The sequence below is a fragment of the Leptodactylus fuscus genome, chromosome 8 (genome assembly GCF_031893055.1).
Source record: "Leptodactylus fuscus isolate aLepFus1 chromosome 8, aLepFus1.hap2, whole genome shotgun sequence".
Lineage (NCBI taxonomy): Eukaryota > Metazoa > Chordata > Amphibia > Anura > Leptodactylidae > Leptodactylus > Leptodactylus fuscus.
The window spans coordinates 83,274,570-83,299,541 of NC_134272.1; the positions used below are offsets into that span (position 1 = coordinate 83,274,570).

General features: G+C 40.7%; 1 protein-coding gene across 1 annotated transcript in view; it reads left to right on the forward strand.

Moving 5' to 3' along the window:
* The window catches only part of QTMAN (queuosine-tRNA mannosyltransferase), a 145,975-nt gene extending 123,287 nt beyond the window's left edge, over window positions 1–22,688 (forward strand). Inside the window, exons 7-9 of the mRNA XM_075284532.1 lie at window positions 7,264–7,334; window positions 8,002–8,093; window positions 21,610–22,688. Of these exons, the coding sequence (XP_075140633.1) occupies window positions 7,264–7,334; window positions 8,002–8,093; window positions 21,610–21,693 (247 nt within the window). The 3' untranslated portion in view covers window positions 21,694–22,688. The remainder of the gene's footprint in view (window positions 1–7,263; window positions 7,335–8,001; window positions 8,094–21,609) is intronic.
* The last annotated feature ends 2,284 nt before the right edge of the window (window positions 22,689–24,972 follow it).

Below are 24,972 nucleotides of genomic sequence, written 5' to 3' on the forward strand. Positions count from 1 at the left end.
AAAAAAAAATCCTGTCGATAATTAGCAGTCTAGTGTTATTACCAGATTCAGGTGTCACAACTGTGTCTCATCCTCATTACAGGGGAAAAAAAAAATCACCTATCGGATTCATTATTACGAGATAATGCGATTCGGAGCCGTCGTAGGCCCTCCAGAAAAGTAATTCAGCCAAGCAAAATTATCAGCTAATTATATTTAGAATCAAAAGTCCAATAAGTATTTGCAGATAAATTGTATGAAGTGAAGTGAATAGATCTGAATATTAAGATTCATAGATTTAGCAGATGATTTGTTAATTGGTATGAAAAAGGTCATTTGATGGCCATTTATTGCGCGGATGAAGTGTACTCCATTTGCTGTTTAACCCACTTGATGCTGAGCCTGACACTTCTCCTCCTAAAGCGAAATGTTACGGCCTCCTCCTTAATAGCCGTCCCTTCTTTTTTTTTTCCTCCTCCGTAAGACACCGGGTGATTATCGCTCCTTTGATTTTAAGATTTCATAGCAGAAGATAAGAAAGCGAGGGGCAGAGATACTGTAGCAAAAGCGTAAGGCAGGATGACTGTGATCGTGAGCCAATCGCAACACCTGCTTTCATAGGTTGGAATCACACAAAAGCAATTTTCTAATTTACGTCTATGTGTATTTTTCGGAATTTTAAGTCTCATCTCACCACTTGCTGTCTCCTCTGACCTCATTTTGCAATTTGAAAAGTCCACCGGTAGATGTGTTGCAGGTTCATTGTAGGTTTTACCACCTCTACCAAATCCAACTCCTTGCCTCCCGACAATCCCAGCCGTACACTCCTTTCTTCAGCATTCGGCCCCTGTCTTTGCTCCCCGTGTCTTGGAAGTGGTAGGATCGATGTAGTGACATCACTTACAATTGCACCTGCTGACATTGGAGTCAGGGGAAGAAAGCAGGGGATAGCGCATATTGGGTATTACTTATGTATTATACTGTAAGAGCACCAGCAGGAGGCATTATACTGTGAGGGTACCAGGAGGGGGACGTTATACTGTGAGGGCTCCAGGAGGGACATTTTACTGTGAGGGTACCAGGAGGGGGACATTATACTGTGAAGGCACCAGGAGGGGGGCGTTATACTGTGAGAGTATCAGGAGGGGGACGTTATACTGTGAGGACTCCTGAAGAGGGACATTATACTGTGAAGGCACCATGAGTGGGGCGTTATACTGTAAGGCACCAAAAGGGGAACTTCATATTGTGAGGGCTCCAGGAGAGGGACATTATATTGTGAGGGCAACAAGAGGGGGCATTATACTGTGGGGCCTTTTCAAGGGGACATGTGGTTGAATATTATAATGTGGGGACCATAATGAGATGGTGCATTATGCTGTAATAGGCAAGAGAAATAGACAGGCTGCAGATTTATAAAAGCTCTCCGGAACAAAATCCCCTCACCTCATTGTCTGCCACTCTCCAGGCTTCTATCATGTGTATCCTACTCAAATCCCTACTGTCCAGCTTTTCCTAACTCCTGGTCAGACACCATCTTGGCTTTTATATTTCTCATTCTCTTTGCACTGCTGTCGGTCCCATAATGCACGAGCACAGCATTACATGGGCAGCTAGAGACTGTACTGTATGTACCTGCTGGGGCAGTGAAATTATCTTCCAATATTCTCCTAAATGAGTGATATTTATGAAGACTGGCATAGGCAACACAAGTCTTCACCGCACCTTAAGGGTATGTTCACACGGCAGAATTTGCATTCTGTGTGTGAACACTTTCGCGCGGCTAGCCGCAACGGGATGCCGGCATCCAGTCGAGGCATTCCGCTCTGGATTAGGCCCAAAGAATGGGCCTAATTGGAAGGGAGACTCGCGCCACGGACGTCGCGACTGAATCAGCCGAGGAATCCACGGCAAGATAGGGCATGTCACTTCTTTTTTTCGCTACTACGGTAGCTAGCAGAAAAATCCGCTCCAAAAAGTTCCGTGTGAACATACCCTAAAAGGTGCCACCTTATTTATGAGGAGGTGCAGACCTCCTCAAAGATGGGTCATCTCCTCGACCACACCATACATCTGTGATGAAATCTATGCCAGCTTGTAGCTACTGTAGATTTCAGTGAGCATTTGCATAAATGATATTAAATATAGCGTAGCTCCCATGAATGTGGCGTGGGAGAGTTTTTAGGCCAGAATTGTAGTGTATAAACCATAATATTTCAGACTCTTAAATAGTTGGAGGCCGAGGCTGTGCGCTCCTTCATTCAACTTCAGTAGTTAGGGACAGATGTTTTTGTTTCCCCCATGGAGAGCCAAACCTGCCAAAAACATTTATGACATTGGACCAAAGGTCACCATTAGAGATGAGCGAACACTATTCGGAACAGCCGTTCCGAATAGCACGCTCCCATAGAAATGAATGGCACGCGGGGGGTTAAGTGACCGGCCGCCGGCAAAGTCTGTGTGTCGGCCACTTCCATTCATTTCTATGGGAATGGCTCTTCCGAATAGTGTTTGCTCATCTCTAGTCACCATCTAGACTTTGTTCTAGAGAGTAATGAAATATCAGACATCCTCATGGCCCACATCGACTTTATCTTATAGGGATTGAAAGTTGCAGGATGACGCAGTCAGAGCTCAGATCAGGGTGGCACCTGTGTAATGAAGTATTATGTAATAGATAACATTGCCTTTAATATTTCAGAAGGTGCCATGCATTTCTGGAGGCAGCAGATTGCAGGAGTATCTATACACAAGGTTATGCGCTTTTTACGATTCCGCATAGTGCTCCATATACTCTTAATGATTCCATGCAATTACAGTACAGGGAATAAATAGAAATGAATTAGGCGCCAGCACTAACATTTTAGGAGACCTGTCTCCTGGAGTTTGTCCAGCCCTGATTACTCTCAGATAAATAGAACATGAGACATAGGTAGGGTGGTTAGGAAAATTGGCCTCCGAGAGACAGAGACTGTAAATTCAGTCCTGGACCTCGTCAGTCAGCCATGACACGTTCCCAGGCTCATGGGGGGGTACAGCGAAGTGCTGAGAAACCCTCTGCAATCCGGGGGATTGACTTATTATATGAGGGGTTTCTAAATATAACTGCTAAGGTACATTACCGAGCAAAAATGTTAGGCAGGAAACAATAATAGTTATTAGTTTATTTTTGTTAATATTTTTGCCGTCCATCAATTCTAGATCGGGACACTTGACGACGGCATTTTTTCCACGGCTGCCTAAATCTTTTGCATATTGTCCTCCAGTAGTCACTATTTTCACTGTCTACAAAATTTCTATGCTTCACTGATGATGACCCCGGACCATAGGGTGGTCAGATCCACCTATTTACCGAAGTCTCACCTGCCGAAGCCATAGATGGGGCTTCTTTACAGGAACCTCGCGGAGACTATGGAACCCATTTCCACACGATGTTGTCATGGTTGATCTCGTACAAGTTCAGAAGGGGACTTAAAAGTAAAAATATCACAGGTCATGGGAGCCATTGTTTTTGGACAGGGAGTTGATCCAGGGATTTACTCCGATTGCCATATTCTGGGTCAAGATGATTGGGTTATAGCTTGGACTTGTCTCCAACCAGCCTTATCAACTACGATACTTGGTTTTCTCTGAAACATAACTGCTTCTTCTCAAAATCTGAAGCAAATGTCAAGCTCGGATTTCTTGGACCAGCCAGATGAGATGATCTGAAGACCCATCCTCCATAGATTTTGAACATGGACATGTCTACTTTTAACTGCACTTATTCTTATCATTGTAGACATAGAACATATTGGATGGATCTACTAGGACATTTATGCTCATCCCATTAAATATAGAGCCTGGTGGCAAGAGCTTGGCTCCAAAGTCATCTCCAAATGGGGACCTTTTGGGCCCATTATATAGTCTGGGCCTGCCATGGTACTCTAGTGGGCCAATCCAGATCTGATGTTATTATTAAATGATAATCATTAGATATCAACATTGTAACTGGTCGGATACATTTATGATAGGATAGGGGTTCTCCTCACTAACCATTGCAGGCCTGCAGTAAACCATGTGTTCTTCTAGGTTATATGTTTAGTTTGGAGGATTGTAATGTCCAACGAGGGTGACTTTGGACACGTTAACATGAGCACTTGGCTTCCTTACTAAGTGTCTCTTTGTTGGAATGTTTTTAGGATACAACTTGTCAATTCTGTCACACAATGGGATCCTTAATTCTAGGGGTGGAGAAACATCCCCAATGAGCATTGGTGTAAGGGACAAGAACGATACCAATGCCCAACATAAGAAGACTTTTTCCCTAGACCATCTCCTAGGCTGGAATTCCACTAGTCAAGAACAACTCAATAGTTGTCTTACTTTGAAATTTGGGGATTCCACTTGTTCTTAGCCAGTGGTCCAGTTCAATGAGCCCTAGCCGTATCAATGTAGGTTCCCGATTATCAGATAGTCCATAGCTTGAAATTTGCTATATGCCCCCTTACTATTTCCTATTAGCTGAACCCATGGACATCCCACTGTCTAATGTGAATGGGCGCCCATCTCTCTATGTATGAAAGCTGTCAGTGAGCAAGGTGGTCATGCAGTTGGATCTCAATATGCTCCCCATCCAGAACACATACATGATCAGACGAGCATTCATGTGTGTGTCATTGATAGGGGGGAATACCTGTTGGCTGAACGAGCTATATGGTGTACGGCCAGCTTTAGAATGGATTTATCATATAACTGAGAATATCAGTTCCATATATTCAAAGCGTTGGCCAATTTCTGCATATTTTACATGTTGGCCGATGTCCACCGACTCTTAAACTAAAATTTTGGAAAGTGCTCACTGCTATAATTGAATAAAAAGCTCCACCCTAAGATATACTTTATTTTGGGTGATATTGTTATTTCCGTTATAAAACCCCCATGCTTTATGGAGACCTTGACCTCTCGGGGTCACTAAGTCACATATCAGTCTTATAAGCGACCTATTGGGTGTAAGGATAGAACAAAACCGCAACAAAGTTGCTTGAAAATTCTAAACCACATGACATTCTATTCAAAAAGAGTAGATTAAAAAAAATTCCCTGCCCCTACCCTGGAAGGAGGAACGTTATTTACATTGTCTAATCTGACGTATGACAGGTCTATAAAATAAAAAAGCCACAGTCTGAACATGTGTGTATATTGTGTCACTGAAAATAAGCAAAAATAAAAATGGAAGCGTGACCTTAAATAGGTTTGGAAGAGAAAGCAGTTAAAAAAAAACAAAAAAAGTTTAGAAAACCCAATTCCTTCCATGGTCAACCTATTTGGCCGAACGTCAAAACCATTTTACATAAACACAGTTAAAGACCTGTTTTGAGTTTCTCTTAGGTTTTTACGAGCCAACGAAAATAAAAGTATATTTTTACATGCGACGGACATGTCAGTTTGTTGTTGTTATGTAGTGGGACAAAATTTGCGGTGCGTGGCGAGATTTTTTTTTATTTTTTAGAGGGTAGGTAAATGTAACAGTATAAAAATCAGGTTTTATAAAAATAATAATAATAATATACAATAATTGCATTCAAAAATAGAAATGCCTATAGTTTAATATCTGTCAATGAACAGAACGAAGAGAGATGTAACCCCATCAATATTTGGGGTTACCTTTGCCCTATTGCTTCTTCTTGCAGCAGGCAGTTTATGGCAGAACTACTCAGGGAGGTTTTTCCCGCCGCCATCTTGGAGAACTAAGCCCAGATCTACAGTGGATGCAGGCTTGCTCAAATCCTTCTCTCTCATCGCGTCATCCCAAACAGACTGGATGATGTTAAATGGATCCTATCATTTAAACAGATTTTTTTTCTCACTACCACGTCGGGAATAGGCTTAAGAAAGGCTATTCGTCTCCTACCTTTAGAAGTCTTCTCCGGGCTGCCGTTCACTTGAAATACCGGTTTTTGCCAGTATGCAAATGAGTTCTCTCGCAGCACTGGGGGTGGATCCCAGCGCTCAAACAGCACTGGGGGCAAACCCAATGCTGCGAGAGAACTGTCCAGCACCGCCTCCATCTTCGTCAGGAACGTCATTTTCCTGTGTCTTCTTCTGGCGCAGGCTTTGAAACTTATAGGCCTCGGGCAAAGCTGTCTGCGCATGCCCACAGGCCACAAGAAAATGGCCGCTTACTGTGTAAGCGGCCATTTTTCTTATGGCCGCGGGCATGTACAGTTAAGCTATTCCTACGTGGTAGGGAGAAAAAAGTGTTTAAATGATAGGATCCCTTTAAGGTCTGTGGGGGCTGTGTCATCACTTCCAGGACTCCTCCTCCAAAGGGCAAAGGTCACCCAAAATATTGATGGGATTTTCATTTCTCTTTTCTTCATTCATTGACAAAAATAAACTATGAACACTTTGATTTTTTTTTTTTTTTTTTTTTAAAGCTTTCTTATTTGGCCACATTTATTCCACCCCTGCCTAAAACTTTTTCACAGTACCATAAACGTAAAACCCAAATAAAAAAATGTGATAATAAATTCACAACACAAAAAAAAAATGCACAACGCGAAATTCAAAAAAATTCAAAAAATGCGTAACCGAAAAAATAGCCAATAAAATAAAAAAAATGTACCGAAATAATAATTGAAATAAAAGGACAACCTAAAATTTTAAAAATTAACCGAAAAAAAACAATAAAATAATACACAAAAAAATGGATAATTGAAAAAAATAATTGAAATGTAAAAAAAAAAAAAAAATGCATGAAAAATTTTAAAATTGTTTGCGTTTTTCTATCCATCCTTGCACATAAGCACAAAGCGGGCGCACCAGTCTGAACTATATTTAAATGGCTCTTAACAGGATTGCCGAGAATTATGCGCATTGCAGCAGTAGAGAGTCTGTTTTTGTAGCGTCCGACCATACGTTGCAAATGAACATTCTTATTTTCTGCAGAATGATTAAGGAAATCTGTCCATACTTTACCCGTGTTGTTTCATGTGTTTATTTGGTGATTACAAAAATGTGTTGAGCAGCATTTAAAGGACCAAAAAAAAAAAGAAACACACAGCAGTTCTCTGATTTGATTTATTCATCGAGCAAACATATGCTACATGTTCTGTTATATATATAACTCAGACATAATCCATAAAATGTTCTCCGAGCGTTCCGTACAAGGATATAGGGAGAGGGATTTCTAAGGCGAAAGACGATTTCACGCCGGAACGTAACTTTCCAAGGATCGGGGGCTTGACCCGTCAGTAAGTATCGAAATTACAATAACGGAACCCTTACCTTCTCTCGTTGCAGGTTAGAAGCTGTGCACTGCGGCTGTTACCCCCTGTGCCCCAAAGCTTTGGTGTACCCCGAGATCTTCCCAGGTAGGCACCTCTCTCCCCTCGCTTCCCCACTTAAATCTGCAAACCCGAAAGTTACGCAAGAGCGTTTGTTTATTTGGCAAAACCGTCATGTTAATGTAGCAAAAAAAAAAAAAAAAAAACACTATGTGATACAATACATTAGACTGCGTTTATCCATACCATCTGTTCTCTCACAATAGCTAAAATAAAAGATGATTTAAAATAGGTTTTTGCATTAGTCTGGGGCGGATTAACGCAACGCAGGCTGACATCGACCTTATTGGGATTGTATGTATACATACTTCCGCAGATGGCGTGTATATACACACGTCTATAGGTAAATATTTACGGCCTAACGGAAGCGGACTGCTTAGGATGGATATAGGCAAGCTGCAAAAAAAAATGTTGCAATCCACATATACAAAGTATCTCTTCCCCCTGCATTGTGTTATAGGAGAATAATGTATTTTAATCACCCCGAGGAGATGTCTAAACAGAACAAGTACACTGTCTTATTTAACATTAAACATCCTTGTGAGTGGAGGTAACTTCATAAAAATCAGGCTTAAATAATGTAAAACACGAGACGGCGCAGAGCAATATGCATTTTTAATTAGTAAAGTGACTAATATCGAGTGTGTGCTTTGAGGTCTTTGTTTCATTAAAAATGTATCTGTTTTTCCTGCAGCGGAATATCTGTATTCGACACCTGAACAGCTTTGGAAAAAATTGCAGAATTTCTGCAAAAGGCCCGGTATTGTCAGGAGGCATCGGTCTCAGGTATAGGCTCTAAAATCTCATTTATAAAAAAAAATAAAAAATAAAAAAAATTCCATTTTTTTTATTTTTGTAATTTTTTATTTTTTTTTTAGAACCTCTAGTGACAAATTGATCGCAGCAGGAAAAAAAAAAAATTTAAAAAAATTGCGCGGAAAGAGACTGTATAATTAGTGTACTTATTTTGAATAGGAGCATGTTATGCGGGAATATTAGTTGTTATGCTAACAAGGATTAATTACAATACATGGCAGGTCTGATGGTCGTCTTGCACTTAAGGCATCCTGGATCTCCCTTTAATTTATTGCTGTAGAAAAAAAAAAAAAAATGGCCGTCCTGTACATGGGGACCCACGAGGCTTATAAAAATGAACCTGGATTAATGCAGCTCATTAGCTTTAAAGGAAAGTTGAAAGGAATATCTTACAATTATACTAATGAAGATAAGCTCACTTTGCTATTAGAATATTATATTATTTGAGTGGGGGAGGGGGGGAGAATTCGAGGGATTGTTATCAGGTAGAGCTTTTTTTTTCCCCATTTCCTTTACATGCATTGTCATGAAAATTAACATTCCTCATGTCCTTTCGTGCCCTTCAGCATCAAATCTTCCTAAAGATTTCTTATCAATGTTTTTTTGTTTTTTTTTTTTGCGAAATTGATTTTTAGACCCATGACTTGGCCCAATCATGTATTTTTTTTATTTCATTTTTATTATTAATAAAATAGCTTTTAATTTGTGTTTTCTAGAAATTTGTATATATTTTTTTTTAAACGTAAGTCATATTTTGACCTATGGCTTGGTCCAATCAAGTATTTTTATTTTATATTTTTTTATTATTTAAAAAAAATAGCTTTTGATTTTTTTTTAAGCTAAAAAAGTGTTTTTTCTATAAATTTGTGGGGTTTTTTTTTTTTTTTTACATGGGTCATCTTTTGACCAATGGTTTGGCTCTTTCATTTTTTTTTTTTTTTTTTTTTTTTAATTTAAAAAAGTGTTGTTTTCTAGAAATTTGTATTATTTTTTACGTGAGTCATATTTTGACCTATGACTTGGCATACACGTGTACGGACCTTTTGTATTTTATTTAATTTTTTGAAAAACTAGTTTTTCATTTTTTTAAACAAAAAAAAGTGGAGCTTTCTAGAATTTTTTCATATTTTCATCTATGACTTGGCCCAATCATGTATTTTTTATTTAAAAATAAAAACAAACTTGCTTAAAAAATGGAGCACTAAGATTTTTTATTTTTATTTTTTTTTTTTTTTTTACATGACATATTTTGACTTATAACTTGGCCCAATCCTGTATTTTTTATTTTTTTTTAAAAAAACTTGCTAAAAAATTGAGCGTTCTAAAAATTAGCTTTTTTTTTTTTTTTTTTTTTTTTTTTACGTAGGCCAAATTTCGACCTACGACTTGGCCTAACCATTTATTTATATTTTGTGATTTTTTTTTTTATCTAAAAAAAAAAATCCCAGACATTAATATTTTTCCCATAAGTGATATTTTTACCTGTGACTAGAGTTGATTCGAATAGTATTCGAAACATAGTTTCGACCACCTCACTCCCATAGGAATGAATGGGAGCGGGCCAACAGCAAGGGGTTAAGCGCCGGGTGCTCCCATTCATTCCTATGGAGCGAGGTATTCGACACTAGAGTTTCGAATACTTTCGCACTTTAAGATTTTTTTTTTTATTGAAAAAAATTCTAAAAAAAAATAAATTAAAATGTTATTTTAGGTGAAACAAGACACCGTTTAGGCTTTTACAAGCTGCTGCTACGCCGAGGCAGCGGTATGGGAATTTCATTTTGTTTAGTTTAACCCCACCATTGCCGGTGAAAATGGCGACGGGGGGTGGGGGTGGAGGAAGGCGAAATGTTTGGTTTGTGCTCAGATATTTTGATGATGTATGTGCAATGTAAAGCTCCATTGTGCATCTGTAGGAAACAGTTAAAGCATGGGAAAAAATAGAGATAGGAACAAAAAATGCAATTTAACACCCAATTTCAAGCTCATTATCTTTCATTGTCTATTAACTTGGCAATGGTTCAGGAGGTAGCCTATAATAGTTTAAAATGCTGACTGCACACTTCCAATGCTGTGTGCAGTGCTTTGCAAGCCAGTAGAATTGCATACAGCTTTTAACCTGTAATGAAAAAAAAAAGTAAAGGAACCCACCCAGAAGGCCGGGAGCTTTATGATGTGTGCAACCCCTCAGGCCTCGGTCGCCTTCCGCTTTTTTTTTTTTCTGCTGCAGTCTGTGTGTTCCAGCATTTTATAAACCAAACAGATCTATGGAGGACGGCACGGGGCTTTAGTATTGACATAGTCGTCATGTCGGGAATTTTTTGTTTTGTTTTTGGAAACATTAAGACATTCTGCAAGTCGAGAAAAAATAAAAAGCAAGTTTTAATCATCAATAAACATCCGTTATAATGCGACGTTTCACATTCCGTTAGATCGGAGAAACTGTTGTAAACTGGGAATAAAACGTATAGTGGCGGCACTTCTGTACGTAGGTGAAAAAACAAAAGTCCTGTCTACGGTTACAATTTGTAACATAAATGAAGTGGAGTATTGTCCTATAAGCTTTATATTACTATGGGGCTCTGCGTCCTCATTGTTGCCCTGATCCCTACTTAGGCCTCGTTAACATCTGCGTTTGGTAATCCATTCGGGGAGTCTGCATAGGGATCCCCCCGAACGGACTACCGAACGCACTGGCAAGCGGTGTGCAGTGAAAGCAAACGGACCCCATAGACTATAATGGGGTCCATGTGTTTTCCGTGAGATCTCCACACGAATCACGCTGACATGAAAGTAGATCACAAAGTGCTTTTCTGTCCGTGTGTTCCGTGCGAGCACACAGACCGCCATGATCCCTATCATATACACTTTTCAGTCTGACTGATTCCAATGCTTGTTGGCACTGCCTAGACAGAGTTGGCTCACTCTCATATATATGGCGGTCCTGCCCTAAATTGACTCCCTTTTTGTCCGAGGTCAAATCAGTGCTACGAGAGATCAGCGGCTCACCCTTCACACTCGCCCCTGCTCAGATTACGCTTGGACTACCCTGCGTGAGACCTTCTAGGAAGAATCTGATAAATCATTTGCTTTCTGTTGCCAAACTTTTGATCCCACTTAGATGACTACAAACTGAACCCCCCTCACGTGCTGAGCGGTTTATGACGGTAAATGAGATCCTAAGATTCAAAGAACTCACGATATCAAGGATCAAGGATAGCTCATAAATGTCAGATTAATGGGGGTCTGACACCAGACATCCCCACTGATCAGTTATTCTCAACAGAGAGTGGAGCAGGAAGCAGACAGCTCCGTTCTCTGTGTAGTAGCCAGATCAAGTCACTACAGATCAGCTCCCATTTACTTGAATGAAAGCTAAGTTGTAGTAACCTGGTTTGGCCACTACACAGAGAACAGCGCTGTCTGCTTCCTGCTCCATTCTCAGCTGCTTTGTGGGACAGCCACATAGAGCTCAGCTGTGATGTCACTTGTCAGCAGAGTGAACATTATCTGTTGTCTGTTTCTAAGGGCAACCAACAATATTTGGAAACCAACTGTGTACGTGAAAGGGGAATGAATAAGAAATAAGTTCACCATTGGACTTCACTTTAATAGGACATTCCATTTTAAATACCTATGGAAATTAATGTAACTCTAGCAGAAGACACCCTCACGTCGGTGTGCACAGTCCCAGGTTCCAGCCTTGTGGGGTTCGTGTAGTTTTGAGGCTCTGGATATTCCTGTACCTCTCGAATCGATTAAAGCTGCATGTGAAGCTTACATCTAATCTATAATATTCTGTTACTATAGACGGATACAAACCAGATGTGGCAGATACAACTCTATGGCGTGTTACATAACTTTGATGAAATACAAAACTCAGGCTTCATATGCAAATGATGTACAGCAGCTTCGTAAAGATTGGATCACACATTTATATTCCACTCACCCCAGACCCCCACTAGCCCCCTACTCCAGACTGTGTTATATGCAGAATCCATCACATGCTCGCTCCTATCTACTATACTTCTTGCACCCCAATGCACTTCATATCTGTCCATGCGTATCTGGTGACTGGCTTATGTAGACATATGTGTTCTACCTAATTTTCCATGGCTGAACCCAGTGTAGGACTAGCCCACGGGTACCTAGGGATCCTCCTGTGGGCCTAGGCTCTAACACAATAAAGGCCACAGATGCTTTGTGTTGGTCAAGTCATTGATGGAGTAATGCTATAGCCATAAGACCAGTCCGTGCGCGGTTTCTGCTCTTTTACCTTCAGTCTGATACCGTGTTTGGTAGAACTTTTATAATTATGACACTGAAATATACCTATCTGCTACCTGGGATCCCAACCTCCCCTTCAAACCATACATCCAAGCCCGTACTACTTCCTGCTGCTGTCACGTCAAAAACATTTCTTGTTTCTGTACTTTTCTTAGCATGAAGTCAACAACAATGCTGCCCTTATCATCTCCCGCCTAGACTACTGCAACATTCATCTCTGTGACTTCCCATCTCACAGTCTTTCTCCACTCCATTTCACTTGCAACTCTGTTACCCAGTTATTTCCCTTCTCCCCTTGCTACTCATCAGTCCCTTCCCAGTGGCACACATGGCCATCTACAACCTTCCCCCCCATACATCTGTCGCCTAATCCCCTGATACCTCCCACATTTAATCTCTGATCCTGTCCTCTTATGTGCTGCTCTCATAACCATCTCCAAGATTTCTCCTTTTCATTCCCCTGCCTTGGAACCCACTACCTTACATATCTGACTCTCCCACAACTACAAGATTTCCAAAGCAACCTTTACACCCCCACGTCTTCAGAATAGCCTACAACCTGCAGTAACCCTCCTGCCACTCCATATAAACCTCTTCTACTCTCACCTACTGGCTCTATTCACCTTCCCTTGTACTTTGTAGATCCTCATGGGCGGGGTCTTCTCTTCCTACCTTCTTCTCTATTAGTCTATTACTTAGATGATATGTTTTTGTACTTCTTTTTGGTATTGGTATGTTCATAAGCTCTTATATGGCATTAATCGTGTGCTAAGATACATCTGAATAGCATTTTCCATCTTCTTTACTCCACATTGCTAAAGAAATTTCAAAAAAAAAGTAAAAAATGTGTTAATATTTTATTCTATTTTCTTAGATTTGACTCTGTTGTAACCATAAACATTTTCCATGACAGTTAAATTCCACACATAAGTGACTGATCTCGGGTTTTCGAGACGAGGGTACGTACATCTCACACCTTTACACACATTCTGCCCCCAGCCAGCATTTTTATAGGTTTTATTAAGCACAACACAAATGATATTCCTTGCTTAGAAAACTTTCGACTTCTCAGGAGGAGGGCAATTGCGGTTTGTCTTCCAACAGATTGCCTGACATAGCTGTTACAGACCTTCTGTTGTCTAATTCTTGTTACACTTTTTTATTCTGGATGTCGTCTAATTACGTTCACTGTAGCGTTTATATCCATTTACAAGAAACCGGAGACGTTCAGGGATGTTACCAGAGATCACCTGATTCGGTGGTAGACAACCTATGCGACTATGAGATCCAGCAGGTTCTCCTAAGACGTACGAAGGTCATTATAGATGGTTACTCTAAATTTACTAAAAAAATTATATAGATAGATAGGCACAGTACTGAGCCGTAACATAACCACCAGACTAGTTGTATTTGTCTTCTTTGTGCCACCATAGTAGCTGTGACCCATTGAGGCATGAACTCCACCAGACCTCCGTGGTATCTGACACCAGAATATTGGCATGAGATCCTTTGGTGCTCATTTCACCACTGCCATCTGGACCACATATGACTGGTGCTAACCATTACGTACCGGGACCTGCCATTTTGGAGATGCACTGACCCAGTCATCTCATCTTCACAATTTGGCCCTTGTCAGATTCATTCTAATCCTTACATTCCTTCTTCTAGCAAGATATCAACTTCAGGATCTGACCACTCAATTGCTGTTTCTATTCTAAAAAATAACTAATTAAAAAAATGATTTTGGGGTGCCTCATATTTAACAGTTATTTACATATGATAAAACAGTGGCAGCCTGGCCCATACTATGATGGGGAAGAAACCTGGTTTTTGGGCTTTCCCTGCCTAATAAAACCAGCTTGCCCAAAGAACACTAGATGGTTGGATACTGGACCGTACCCAGCTTTTCACTGACACCAGTGTAATAATGGGGAATTAAGGTTAACCAATTTACTGGCAACCTGGCCCATACTATGGAGGGGAAGAAACATAGTTTTTGGGCTTTCCCAGCCTAATAAAACCAGCTTGCCCAATGAACACTAGATGGTCGGAAACTGGACCGTATCCAGCTCTTCACTGACACCAGGGTAATAATGGGGAATTAAGGTTAACCAAATTAGTGGCAGCCTGGCCCATACTATGATGGGGAAGATACATAGTTTTTAGGCTTTCCTAGTCGAAGAACACCAGCCTGCCACCACCCGATACCCAATGAACACAAAATGGTCAGAAACTGGACCGTACCCAGCTCTTCACTAACACCAGGGTAATAATGGGGAATTAAGGTTTACCAATTTAGTGGCTGTCAATCAGGAAATGACCATTATTAACACAGTAAAAAACAAAAACTCCTCTACTGGTCTTCATTGTAGTCTACTGAAGCTGATGTAGCCCAATTACTGGATCTGAAATAAAGAAGGAAAAACGCATCAATAAAACAAATAAACAATATGATTATCATATTTACCCATTCTGCTCCCATGTTGCTTTCTCTCATGGAATAATCCAGCCAAAGATTGTTTTACATCACATGATTGATTGATGATGAGACCCGAGATGTGTGCTGGAGAGTGTTGGGACTCCTTCTTGTACTGAAGGGGTCTCAGCACACAGGGGATTAAATCTAGTCATGGCAAGACCTTGATTAATGCCCACTTAGTTACGGCCTGGGACTACTGCAGACCGCCACTCCTCAAACACAGGGGTTTTTGCAGAGATTGGTGTGGGGCTTCTATGCAGATACGGTATAGTGGACCAATGGATCATTGGGGTTGATATTCTATATAGTGTAGGAGGTGTCCAAGCACTTGTGGAGCCGTTTCTCCCAAAACAAATCCCAAAAATTTGAGTTTCATTGGATGCAAACTTTTGAAAAATTTTGGATTGAATCTGGATTTTTACGTACTAGATTGCCCCTTTCTAATCCCACCCCTTACTACCGTGACATTAACTTACTTTGCACAGAGACTAATATCTTTAAGGCCTGACAAACAAGAATCCAACGTGTTGAATTTTACCAGTCTTATTATTTGATTTGTCGAACATAAGCAGTGAAGTGTCTGGCCACCTCTCGCATCTCTACTGAACGAAAATGTGCCCTGGCCATGCCATGGAGTCATTTCAGGTCGGTGGTCAGATCTAGTGCTCGCTAGGCCAGCACAACGGAACTTCTTGCAATGGAACTCTAATGCAAATATGTTTTCATCTGCCTATTGGGTGGTCTAGATTGTGCCAAGTGCTCGGGCTACCATGCTCCTTTGTTTTGATTGCTGTCTATGATCTGCACTAAATTCTCGCACATGCGTATGATCGGATATCGTGCATACGCAGCATTCCTGAGCCTTCTGAAATATAGTATTAGAGTGACGAAGTCTGACACCCTGGGGACCCCACCGATCAGATGTTTAAAGACCTTGCAGAACTTAGATGAGCTCCTCTTTTTTTTCTCAGGCCAGGGACATCCTATCCATTAACCCCATGGACCTGCTGCAACTCAGTTCCATCGAAATGAATGGGGATGAGCTGCAATACCAAGCACAACGTCTAGACTATATATGGCACTGGTCATGGTAAGCAGTGAAATGACCACAGCCCCTTCGATCAGGTGGACTTTGTGGTTCCGTGTGATCAATGACCTATCCTAAGAACATGATCAACATCACCCCTTTATTGTTGACGTGGCCCCATTGGAGCTGGCAGGTTATGGCCGTCACTGGTGGAGACTTGAAGACTGTCCTTTGTTACATATTAGATGTGAAGTCCAAAACATCTTCATCTTGAACCCGAATGCCAAAGTGACTTTATCGGGCCAGAGGATGGCACAAACTTTACTGCACCGCTAATGTCCAGGAGTCATTAACGGGATCCTGGCCACACGAGGAACCTATAACATGCTCCGACTTAAGACTGGCGTCAGTAGTATATAAAGCGTCTTCCAGGAGCAGAGATCGTCCTTTTTCAATTTGGATAATGCAAAATGCCATCTTGTCTCTCTCTCCCCTCACTGCAGGAGTCAGAAAACCTCCGAGCAGCCGGTGTGCTCTCTTCAGGGTGGAAGAATATGGCAGGGGAAAAGAAATGTTTATAGAAAAAAAAAACCTCGTAGTTACCACGATAAGGGGATCGGATAAATAGGGTGGCAGATGGATACACATTTGGTGAGAGGAAAGTACACATCCATTTATAATTTATGACACACACAATGGAAGAGAGACCTTTAGGTTGTAAACAGGGAACTAGTGATGAATCTGAAGGAAAATGATGTTTGTGTTGAGTACTTCAAGTTGTTGGCAAAGGGAGGATCCGGGAGATTAGAAAATACAATATTGAGTAATCTACATCAGAGATTATTAGAATTTAGGGTTTTTAATACATATATTTAAAAAAAAAAAAAAAAAATTAACCTTTGGATAAATGATGGAATATCTCCTTGTGTAATTTGGTTACATGTATCTCATTCCCACCCCTGGTGGAGGGGTCGGGGTTCTGTAATTTGTTACCAAAATCTGGAATGTTTTGTACAGTTTGTAGCGTTGATACATATTAGTGTGTTAGGGTTGGTGAAAGTTTGTATTGTATTGTATTGTATTGTATTAGCCGCTGGATACATTAAACATTATTCTAAAGCTATTCCAAAGGTATAAGCCCTGTTAGGATTGATACAGATTAACGTGGGTGGTAACACTGTTTCTCTGGGGCGGGGTCTGGCTCCTAACACAGCATGATATATAACATACACACTTAGTACACCCTAATTTACCGTAACACTAATCGGGCTTATATCTTTGGAATAGCAGAACAGAAATGTATAAGCAAAAGGACAAAAAAGGTGAAACTGACATCATCAACCAGATGAGATATATCATTGGGCATTTCAGACCTGGTCCTCTTTAAAAAGGCATTCCCATGTAATAAAGTGATCTATCTCACTAGAATGTAGTGTTTGGTATGGGTCTGATATTTGGGATACTCACAAATGTGAACAGGACCTGGGCTGGTCTAGCACTGTGTCCTATTTTAATAATTCCTCATACATGGGTGTTTCCAACCCTCTGGACCTTTCCCTTGTATGGGCCTAGGCTGTAGTCTCCTGTGCATTGACTCTAAGAAAAGCATGGAAGCGAACACTAATGTAATCTCCTTTCTCAGGATTGGTGGTGGTCGTAGACTTCGTACCCCCACCAATCATAAAGTAGTGTATGTCTGAGCCCTATACTTGTGTAATCTCCTTTCTCGTTATTGGTGGGGGTCATAGGATTTGTACCCCCACCAATCATAAAGTGGTTCATGTCTTAGCCCTATACTTGTGTAATCTCCTTTCTCGGGATTGGTGGAGGTCATAGACTTCGTACCCCCACCAATCATAAAGTAGTGTATGTCTCAGCCCTATACTTGTGTAATCTCCTTTCTCGGGATTGGTGGTGGTCGTAGACTTCGTACCCCCACCAATCATAAAGTAGTGTATGTCTGAGCCCTATACTTGTGTAATCTCCTTTCTTGTTATTGGTGGGGGTCATAGGATTTGTACCCCCACCAATCATAAAGTGGTTCATGTCTTAGCCCTATACTTGTGTAATCTCCTTTCTCGGGATTGGTGGAGGTCATAGACTTCGTACCCCCACCAATCATAAAGTGGTGCATGTCTCAGCCCTATACTTGTGTAATCTCCATTCTCGTTATTGGTGGGGGTCATAGACTTTGTACCCCTACTAATCATAAAGTGGGGTATGTCTTAGCCCTATACTTGTGTAATCTTTCTCAGGATTGGTGGGGGTCGTAGGCTTTGTAACCCCACCAATCATAAAGTGGTGCATCACTTAACCCTAGGAAAACCCATTGAACCAAAATATGGTAGACTTGTCCATGGTCAACCATCCACAGTAGAGAAAACGTCCAGTAGACTCAGATTTTACGATTTCTCTTGCTTTTTTCCTCTCCTCCGTCATCGCCTTCATCCTTACTAGATGGAGAACTTTCTGATCAGACGGCCGTAGCTTGAGATAAGCAGCAGCCGAGGAATTGCGGATTGTGCCTTGTCTATGTCTGGAGCACTCCTCAAGCTAATTAGGCCATGTTTGCATTGTTATATGATGAGCCACTTATCATATAGTCTCGTATCCATGTACAAATAACGTCTCCAGCCCCAAGGCACAAACATATCGCAGTCGTCTCCGCCACCAGCCGAGGCTGAGCCTCATTGATGTGCAGCAAAACCGCACCAAGTCCTAATGATGCTTCCCAATCGCTCTGAAGACCAGACCATTGTCACTTAATGAAGAACAGCTTTCACATGCAGTAGCCGAGGCCTGTGAACTAGAAGCAGCCTGCGCCTCCATGTCTTACTTTAATATTTACCTTCGCTGCTCATCTCCTTCGTGTCTCCATTTGAGACTTTTTTGTCTGTTTCTTTGTTGTTGCTCATTTCAGTCTGTCTTGTCTTCATGTTTTCTATCATTACCATATCAGGTATGTTTCCCATTAGACATGAAGGCGATATGCTGTGTACACCATGGAATTATCCGTGTGTTTACTCCGAGTTTCTAATAAGGGACCTCCATTAACTCAGGGGCTCCTAAGGACAGTAAACTCAGGATCAAACCAAAAACACTTTTTTTTGCAGGACCGGTGAGGGCTCAGCTCTTCTGGGCTGCCATCGACATCGGAAAGCTCCATCCACTGTGTAGACGGCTGATCTGTGCAGGGTGCGGGTCTGAGACCCCAAAGATCTGATACCACTGACCAGTTTATTGTGGAATTACACAAGACCAGAAAATTTCGAGGACCTTTTTCCACCATCTTCAACTCTTTGCATTCTTCCATAGGTGCTGCTGATTCAGGTGCAGTTGGATTTTTTCCTCTTGCCCCCACCATTCCTGAGCAATTGATGCAGTTAGTTTCAGCAGCCAATATGCTATTTAGGCTCTATACTGTGAGGTAGGTGGTCCCAGACTATTTGCCTCAGCCTGGACCGCCCACCTGACAATAGAGAGAGTAATTAGCATATTGACTGCTGATTCTAACAGCACTGATTCCTCAAGAACGGCGGGGGCTAGAGGAAAAATTCCAACAGTACCGTAATCAGTGGAGCAGCGACTATTGAAGGATACAAAGAGGTGGAGGTGGAAAGGATCCCTTTAAGAGTATGCCCACATGGAATGGATACATTGAAACCTTTGCAGCATACAACAGTAACATAAGAGTATGCTGATGTAAAACATGTCATCCACACACAGCAAAGTCTGCAGCATGTGAGGTTATGCCGCGGATTTTACCCACTCACAGGATGAATTGTGTCACCGATCTGCAGCAACATCCACAATCCATTCACATATAATACATGGAGAATGTGTACGAGTGGGCATAGTGAGAAAAGAAGAACAGAAAGTTCTCTGTATCTTTCTATATATAGATATGACATCTGATAATACAGCAGCTTTCAGGTCCCATTGATGAAGGATTAGAGGATGCACAAAAACTATCTATCTCCTATCTATCTATCTATTTACATATCTATCTTGTATCTATCTATCTCCTATCTATCTATCTATCTATCTATCTATCTATCTATCTATCTATCTCTCTCCTATCTATCTATCTATCTATCTATCTATCTATTTACATATCTATCTTGTATCTATCTATCTCCTATCTATCTATCTATCTATCTATCTATCTATCTATCTATCTATCTCTCTCCTATCTATCTATCTATCTATCTATCTATCTATCTATTTACATATCTATCTATCTATCTATCTATCTTCTATCTATCTATCTATCTATCTATCTATCTATCTATCTATCTATCTATCTATCTATCTACCTATCTCCTATCTATCTATCTATCTATCTATCTCCTATCTATCTATTTACATATCTATCTCCTATCTATCTATCTATCTATCTATCTATCTATCTATCTATCTATCTATCTATCTATCTATCTCCTATCTATCTATCTATCTATCTATATCTATCTATCTATCTATCTATCTATCTATCTATCTATCTATCTATCTATCTATCTCCTATCTATCTATTCACATATCTATCTCCTATCTATCTATCTATCTATCTATCTATCTATCTATCTATTTACATATCTATCTCCTATCTATCTATCTATCTATCTATCTATCTATCTATCTATCTCTCTCCTATCTATCTATCTATCTATCTATCTATCTATCTATCTATCTATCTATCTATTTACATATCTATCTCGTATCTATCTATCTCCTATCTATCTATCTATTTACATATCTATCTCGTATCTATCTATCTCTCTCCTATCTATCTATCTATCTATCTATCTATCTATCTATCTATCTATCTCCTATCTATCTATTCACATATCTATCTCCTATCTATCTATCTATCTATCTATCTATCTATCTATTTACATATCTATCTATCTATCTATCTATCTATCTATCTATCTATCTATCTATCTCTCTCCTATCTATCTATCTATCTATCTATCTCCTATCTATCTATCTATTTACATATCTATCTCCTATCTATCTATCTATCTATCTATCTATCTATCTATCTATCTATTTCTATGGAATAAAGTTTGTCAGATGCTGAATTAAAGAAATAATTTTACTGTATGGATATTTACACTTCCTATGTATGTCATCCATCTACTTATATATAAAGATAGATAGATAGATAGATAGATAGATAGATAGATAGATAGATAGGAGATAGATAGATAGATAGATAGATAGATAGATAGATAGATAGATAAGATGTGGATAGATGTAGATTGGTAGATAGATAGATATGAACAGATGGATGGATAGATAGATAGATAGATAGATAGATAGATAGATAGATAAGATGTGGATAGATGTAGATTGGTAGATAGACAGATGGATAGATAGAGATGTAGATAGATAGATATGAACAGATGGATGGATAGATAGATGATAGATAGATAGATAGATAGATGATAGATAGGAGATAGATAGATAGATAGATAGATAGATAGATAGATAGATAGATAGATAGATAGATAGATAGATAGATAGATGATAGTCTATTTATATCTGCCGTTTGATAACCATGTATTATTTCTAGCAGTAGGATATATCCGCTCTTGTACAATATGTTCATGTTTAGCGATCTCTCCTTTTTCTCCCTCCTTCCTTTCTGCCACTGAACAGTTAATATCTCCTTTTCTTTCCCTCCGCAGGCTGAGACGTCTCCGTATTCCTGGGCATCTCTGAACGGTGAATTCAGGTCTCTCCTAACAACAGAACCCAGGGAAGATCTGTGACAGATGGGGCTAAGTCACAAACTTGCAGCCTAAGGCGGAATTTGTCGAAACTTTCCAGCGTGTGCCCATATTTACCTGATCAGAGGGAAAGGGGAGGAAAAAACAAAACACAGATTCTGCAGAAGGAAGCCGAGCCTGGCTCCTTGTCATCGCTGACACAAAGCCATCTGCCGACAACGTGTGGCAGCGCCGGAGCCACCGCCACTACTACTACTACTACCTCCACCATCATCATCCTCCTCCTCCTCGGATGAAACGCGCATTCCTCGAAATGTTCGGATGCTCGCACATGTCTTCAGCATGCCGGAGGAGAACTGAGGCAAAAAAATAAATAAAATAATAATAATAAAAAAATCTGTGGCCTGTTGTATAACGGCGCTCATGTATCCCATATGTGGTGCCACATCGAATTTCCGGATAAATCTCTTTTTATCCTTTGTACTGGATGACATGGTGCCTGAATTCTTTCTTTTTTTTTTTTTTTTTTTTTTCGCCGACTCGATGGCAGCCAAAGCTACAGCTTCAAACATTCACACTTGGCTGGATTTCTACCTATGTTGCCAGGTTATCGTCGGAGCCTTATTGTGTCCTCAAAGGGCCACAGGGTCTAAAAGGAGGATCAGAGTGTGACTAGGCTAAATGGGGCAGCCATCCATGAATTGTTTTGCAGCCGGAGAGGCCGCGTCCTCCTTATTTTTTTTTTTTTGCAAATTAATGGCTCCCTGGCACGGAGGTTTTTAAGTGAAGGTATTAATGAGAGGTCTGGCAGGTATTCCCAGGATTCACCCGGTTACATTTGCATTTAATTAATCTTAAAGAAGGCTGCAAGATAAACAGCTGTAATTCATAGTAACATGGGAAATCTGCTGCGCCGTGCCATCTATCCGATAAACTCCGCGCTCGTGCACTTGTATGGGAGCGAATAGATAAAAGAGGGGACGGGCGACTTCGCCGCTAACACTTTTCCGATAAGCAGAATTTTCAGATTATTTATCATCAATAGAATTTTCTTTTTTTTTTTTTTTTTATCGTAACGTTTTAAGACCCGAGCTCAATAAAGAGATTTATGCAAATGTTGCCGGACTTGTGTGCTCTTATGGCGTGGAGAGGAATGGGCATGGAGTACGGAACCCGGGAATCAAAGTGTTATTGTGTCAAAACAATGACAAGATTATCTTAAAGGGGAAAATAAAAGCTTGTACTGGTAAGATTTATTGTTGTAAGTCCATGGAGCCTTGTTTATTAGCTGGACTGGGCACAAGAAGTCTACTCTGCTGATATTTCGACTCTAAGTCACGTGATCAACTCTGCTCTACTCTACGGACCTGCAGCCGAGGTAAAGCAGAGTCTATGAGAGAACCGCACAGACCCCCGCCACCCCACTACACTCTATAAAGTTAAACATCGAGCCACTTGGGGACCTGCTTGTATATTAGTAATAATGTTGCCCAGTGCACTTTTAAAGGGGTTGTCCAGGAAATTGGAGAAGGTAAAAAATAAAAAAGAACATACTTACCTGTCCCCAGTGTTCTGGTGTCCCAGGTCATTGTCCGGTCCCAAGACGTCCCGGGGATTGTTCTGGCGGAAGTCCATGCCGCATGTGACGGCCAATCAACAGCCTCGGTGGCCTATGGAGAGGCATAAGTCACCTAGGATGTTCCGATTCCTTTCCTTAGGCTGCTGATTGGCCTCAGTGGTCGTGTGCAGTGGGACTTCTGCTAGAACAAGTCGTGGGCTCCTGGGACTCCGGAGCACTTGGGACAGGTGAATATGTTTTTTCACCTTGGCGTTGCAACTCAGCCCCCATTCAGGAACTAGAACAACGTAGGCATCGAAAAAAACGTATACAGTCATTGGCTGGCTAAATCAGTAGCAGCAATAATAATAATCCTGGGACTTGGGCGTGTTAGATGCCCCCAGACATGCTTCCCCTGCTGTCCCAGTTGCATTCCAGATATGTTGGCATCCTTTCCTGAGGTGTCATAGTGGACTTGGTGACTCCAATTGGTCGAATTTTGGTTTCCCTGAAACGATCATTTTTTTCCCCATAGACTATAATGGGATTCGATATTCGAACGAATAGTCGAATATTGAGGCTCTACTCGAATCAAATTTCAAATTTTCGAATATTTCACTACTCGCTCATCTCTAGTCTTCAGTGTGTAAGTTGGAGACAATGTCTTTAAATGTATCCCTTATCCACTGGATAGGAAATAAGTGTCTGATTGTTGGGGGTCTGACTGCTGGGACCCTCACCCATCCTACAACAGGGATTCTCTGATATTGTGATCAGCCGCTTCCTTCAACGCTTTATGACTGTCCAAGTCAAGATGTATACAGCACTTCCTCTGCAGCATGTGACAATAAATGGAGCATCTATGGGCATACTGGGCTGCTGCTCCGCTCAAGTGGGGTCATCTGGAGCACCACCCATCTAGTGATCCATGAGGTTCCCAGCAGTCAGACCCCCACTAATTCACCCCCTTCCCAGTAGCATGACCCCTTTAAGGATGTGCTAGCAGTGTGATTCTCTGACTGCTAGAAGTCAGTGGCAGCGACACTAGGAAACTGCTGTGCTACTGTGGAATCAAGATTGCAGGAGGACCATGGTGGACCGTGGACAGAATATTCCAGATTTTCCAAATTTCCTGCTCTTTTTTTTACACCACCATAGAATTAAATGATAGAATGATGACTTCCTCCATTCACCACTAGTGGGAGCTAAGGAGTTTACTGTAGACATATTTGTACTGTAGTGTGCTCCCTCTAGTGGTGGTGCCAGAGAGGTAAATTATTATCATTTTATTCATGCAGGAGATTTGGAGGAGAACTGTATTGGTCGAATGCAACTTCAGATGATACATATATGTATGTCTCCTATGTATCTAGTCACTCGCAGTCCTAGCGAGTCCACAAAGCTGCGAGTGAACAGAACTGCAGCTGTGGTTTGGATTAAATTCACTAAGAATACAGGAAATGTTGTAGTTGTTGGAAACAAAGGAGCCGATGACTTCATTCATAAGACCACAAAACAAGTGATGTCATCGATGATGTCACAAGGGGATTATATATTATACAATAAATATTATTCCTTACAGGACGGAGCGGCACAGAGACTCTTTTCATCCAGTGTGAAATATTGGTCTGTTATTTTCATTAATATTATTATATTTTGGAATGTTAATTAATATCACGTGTCACATGCTTCTCGTTAATAACATCGGTGACCTCGGCGGGTATGTTCCTCTAAGGCCATCACAAGTACTTCTCCGATGGTAA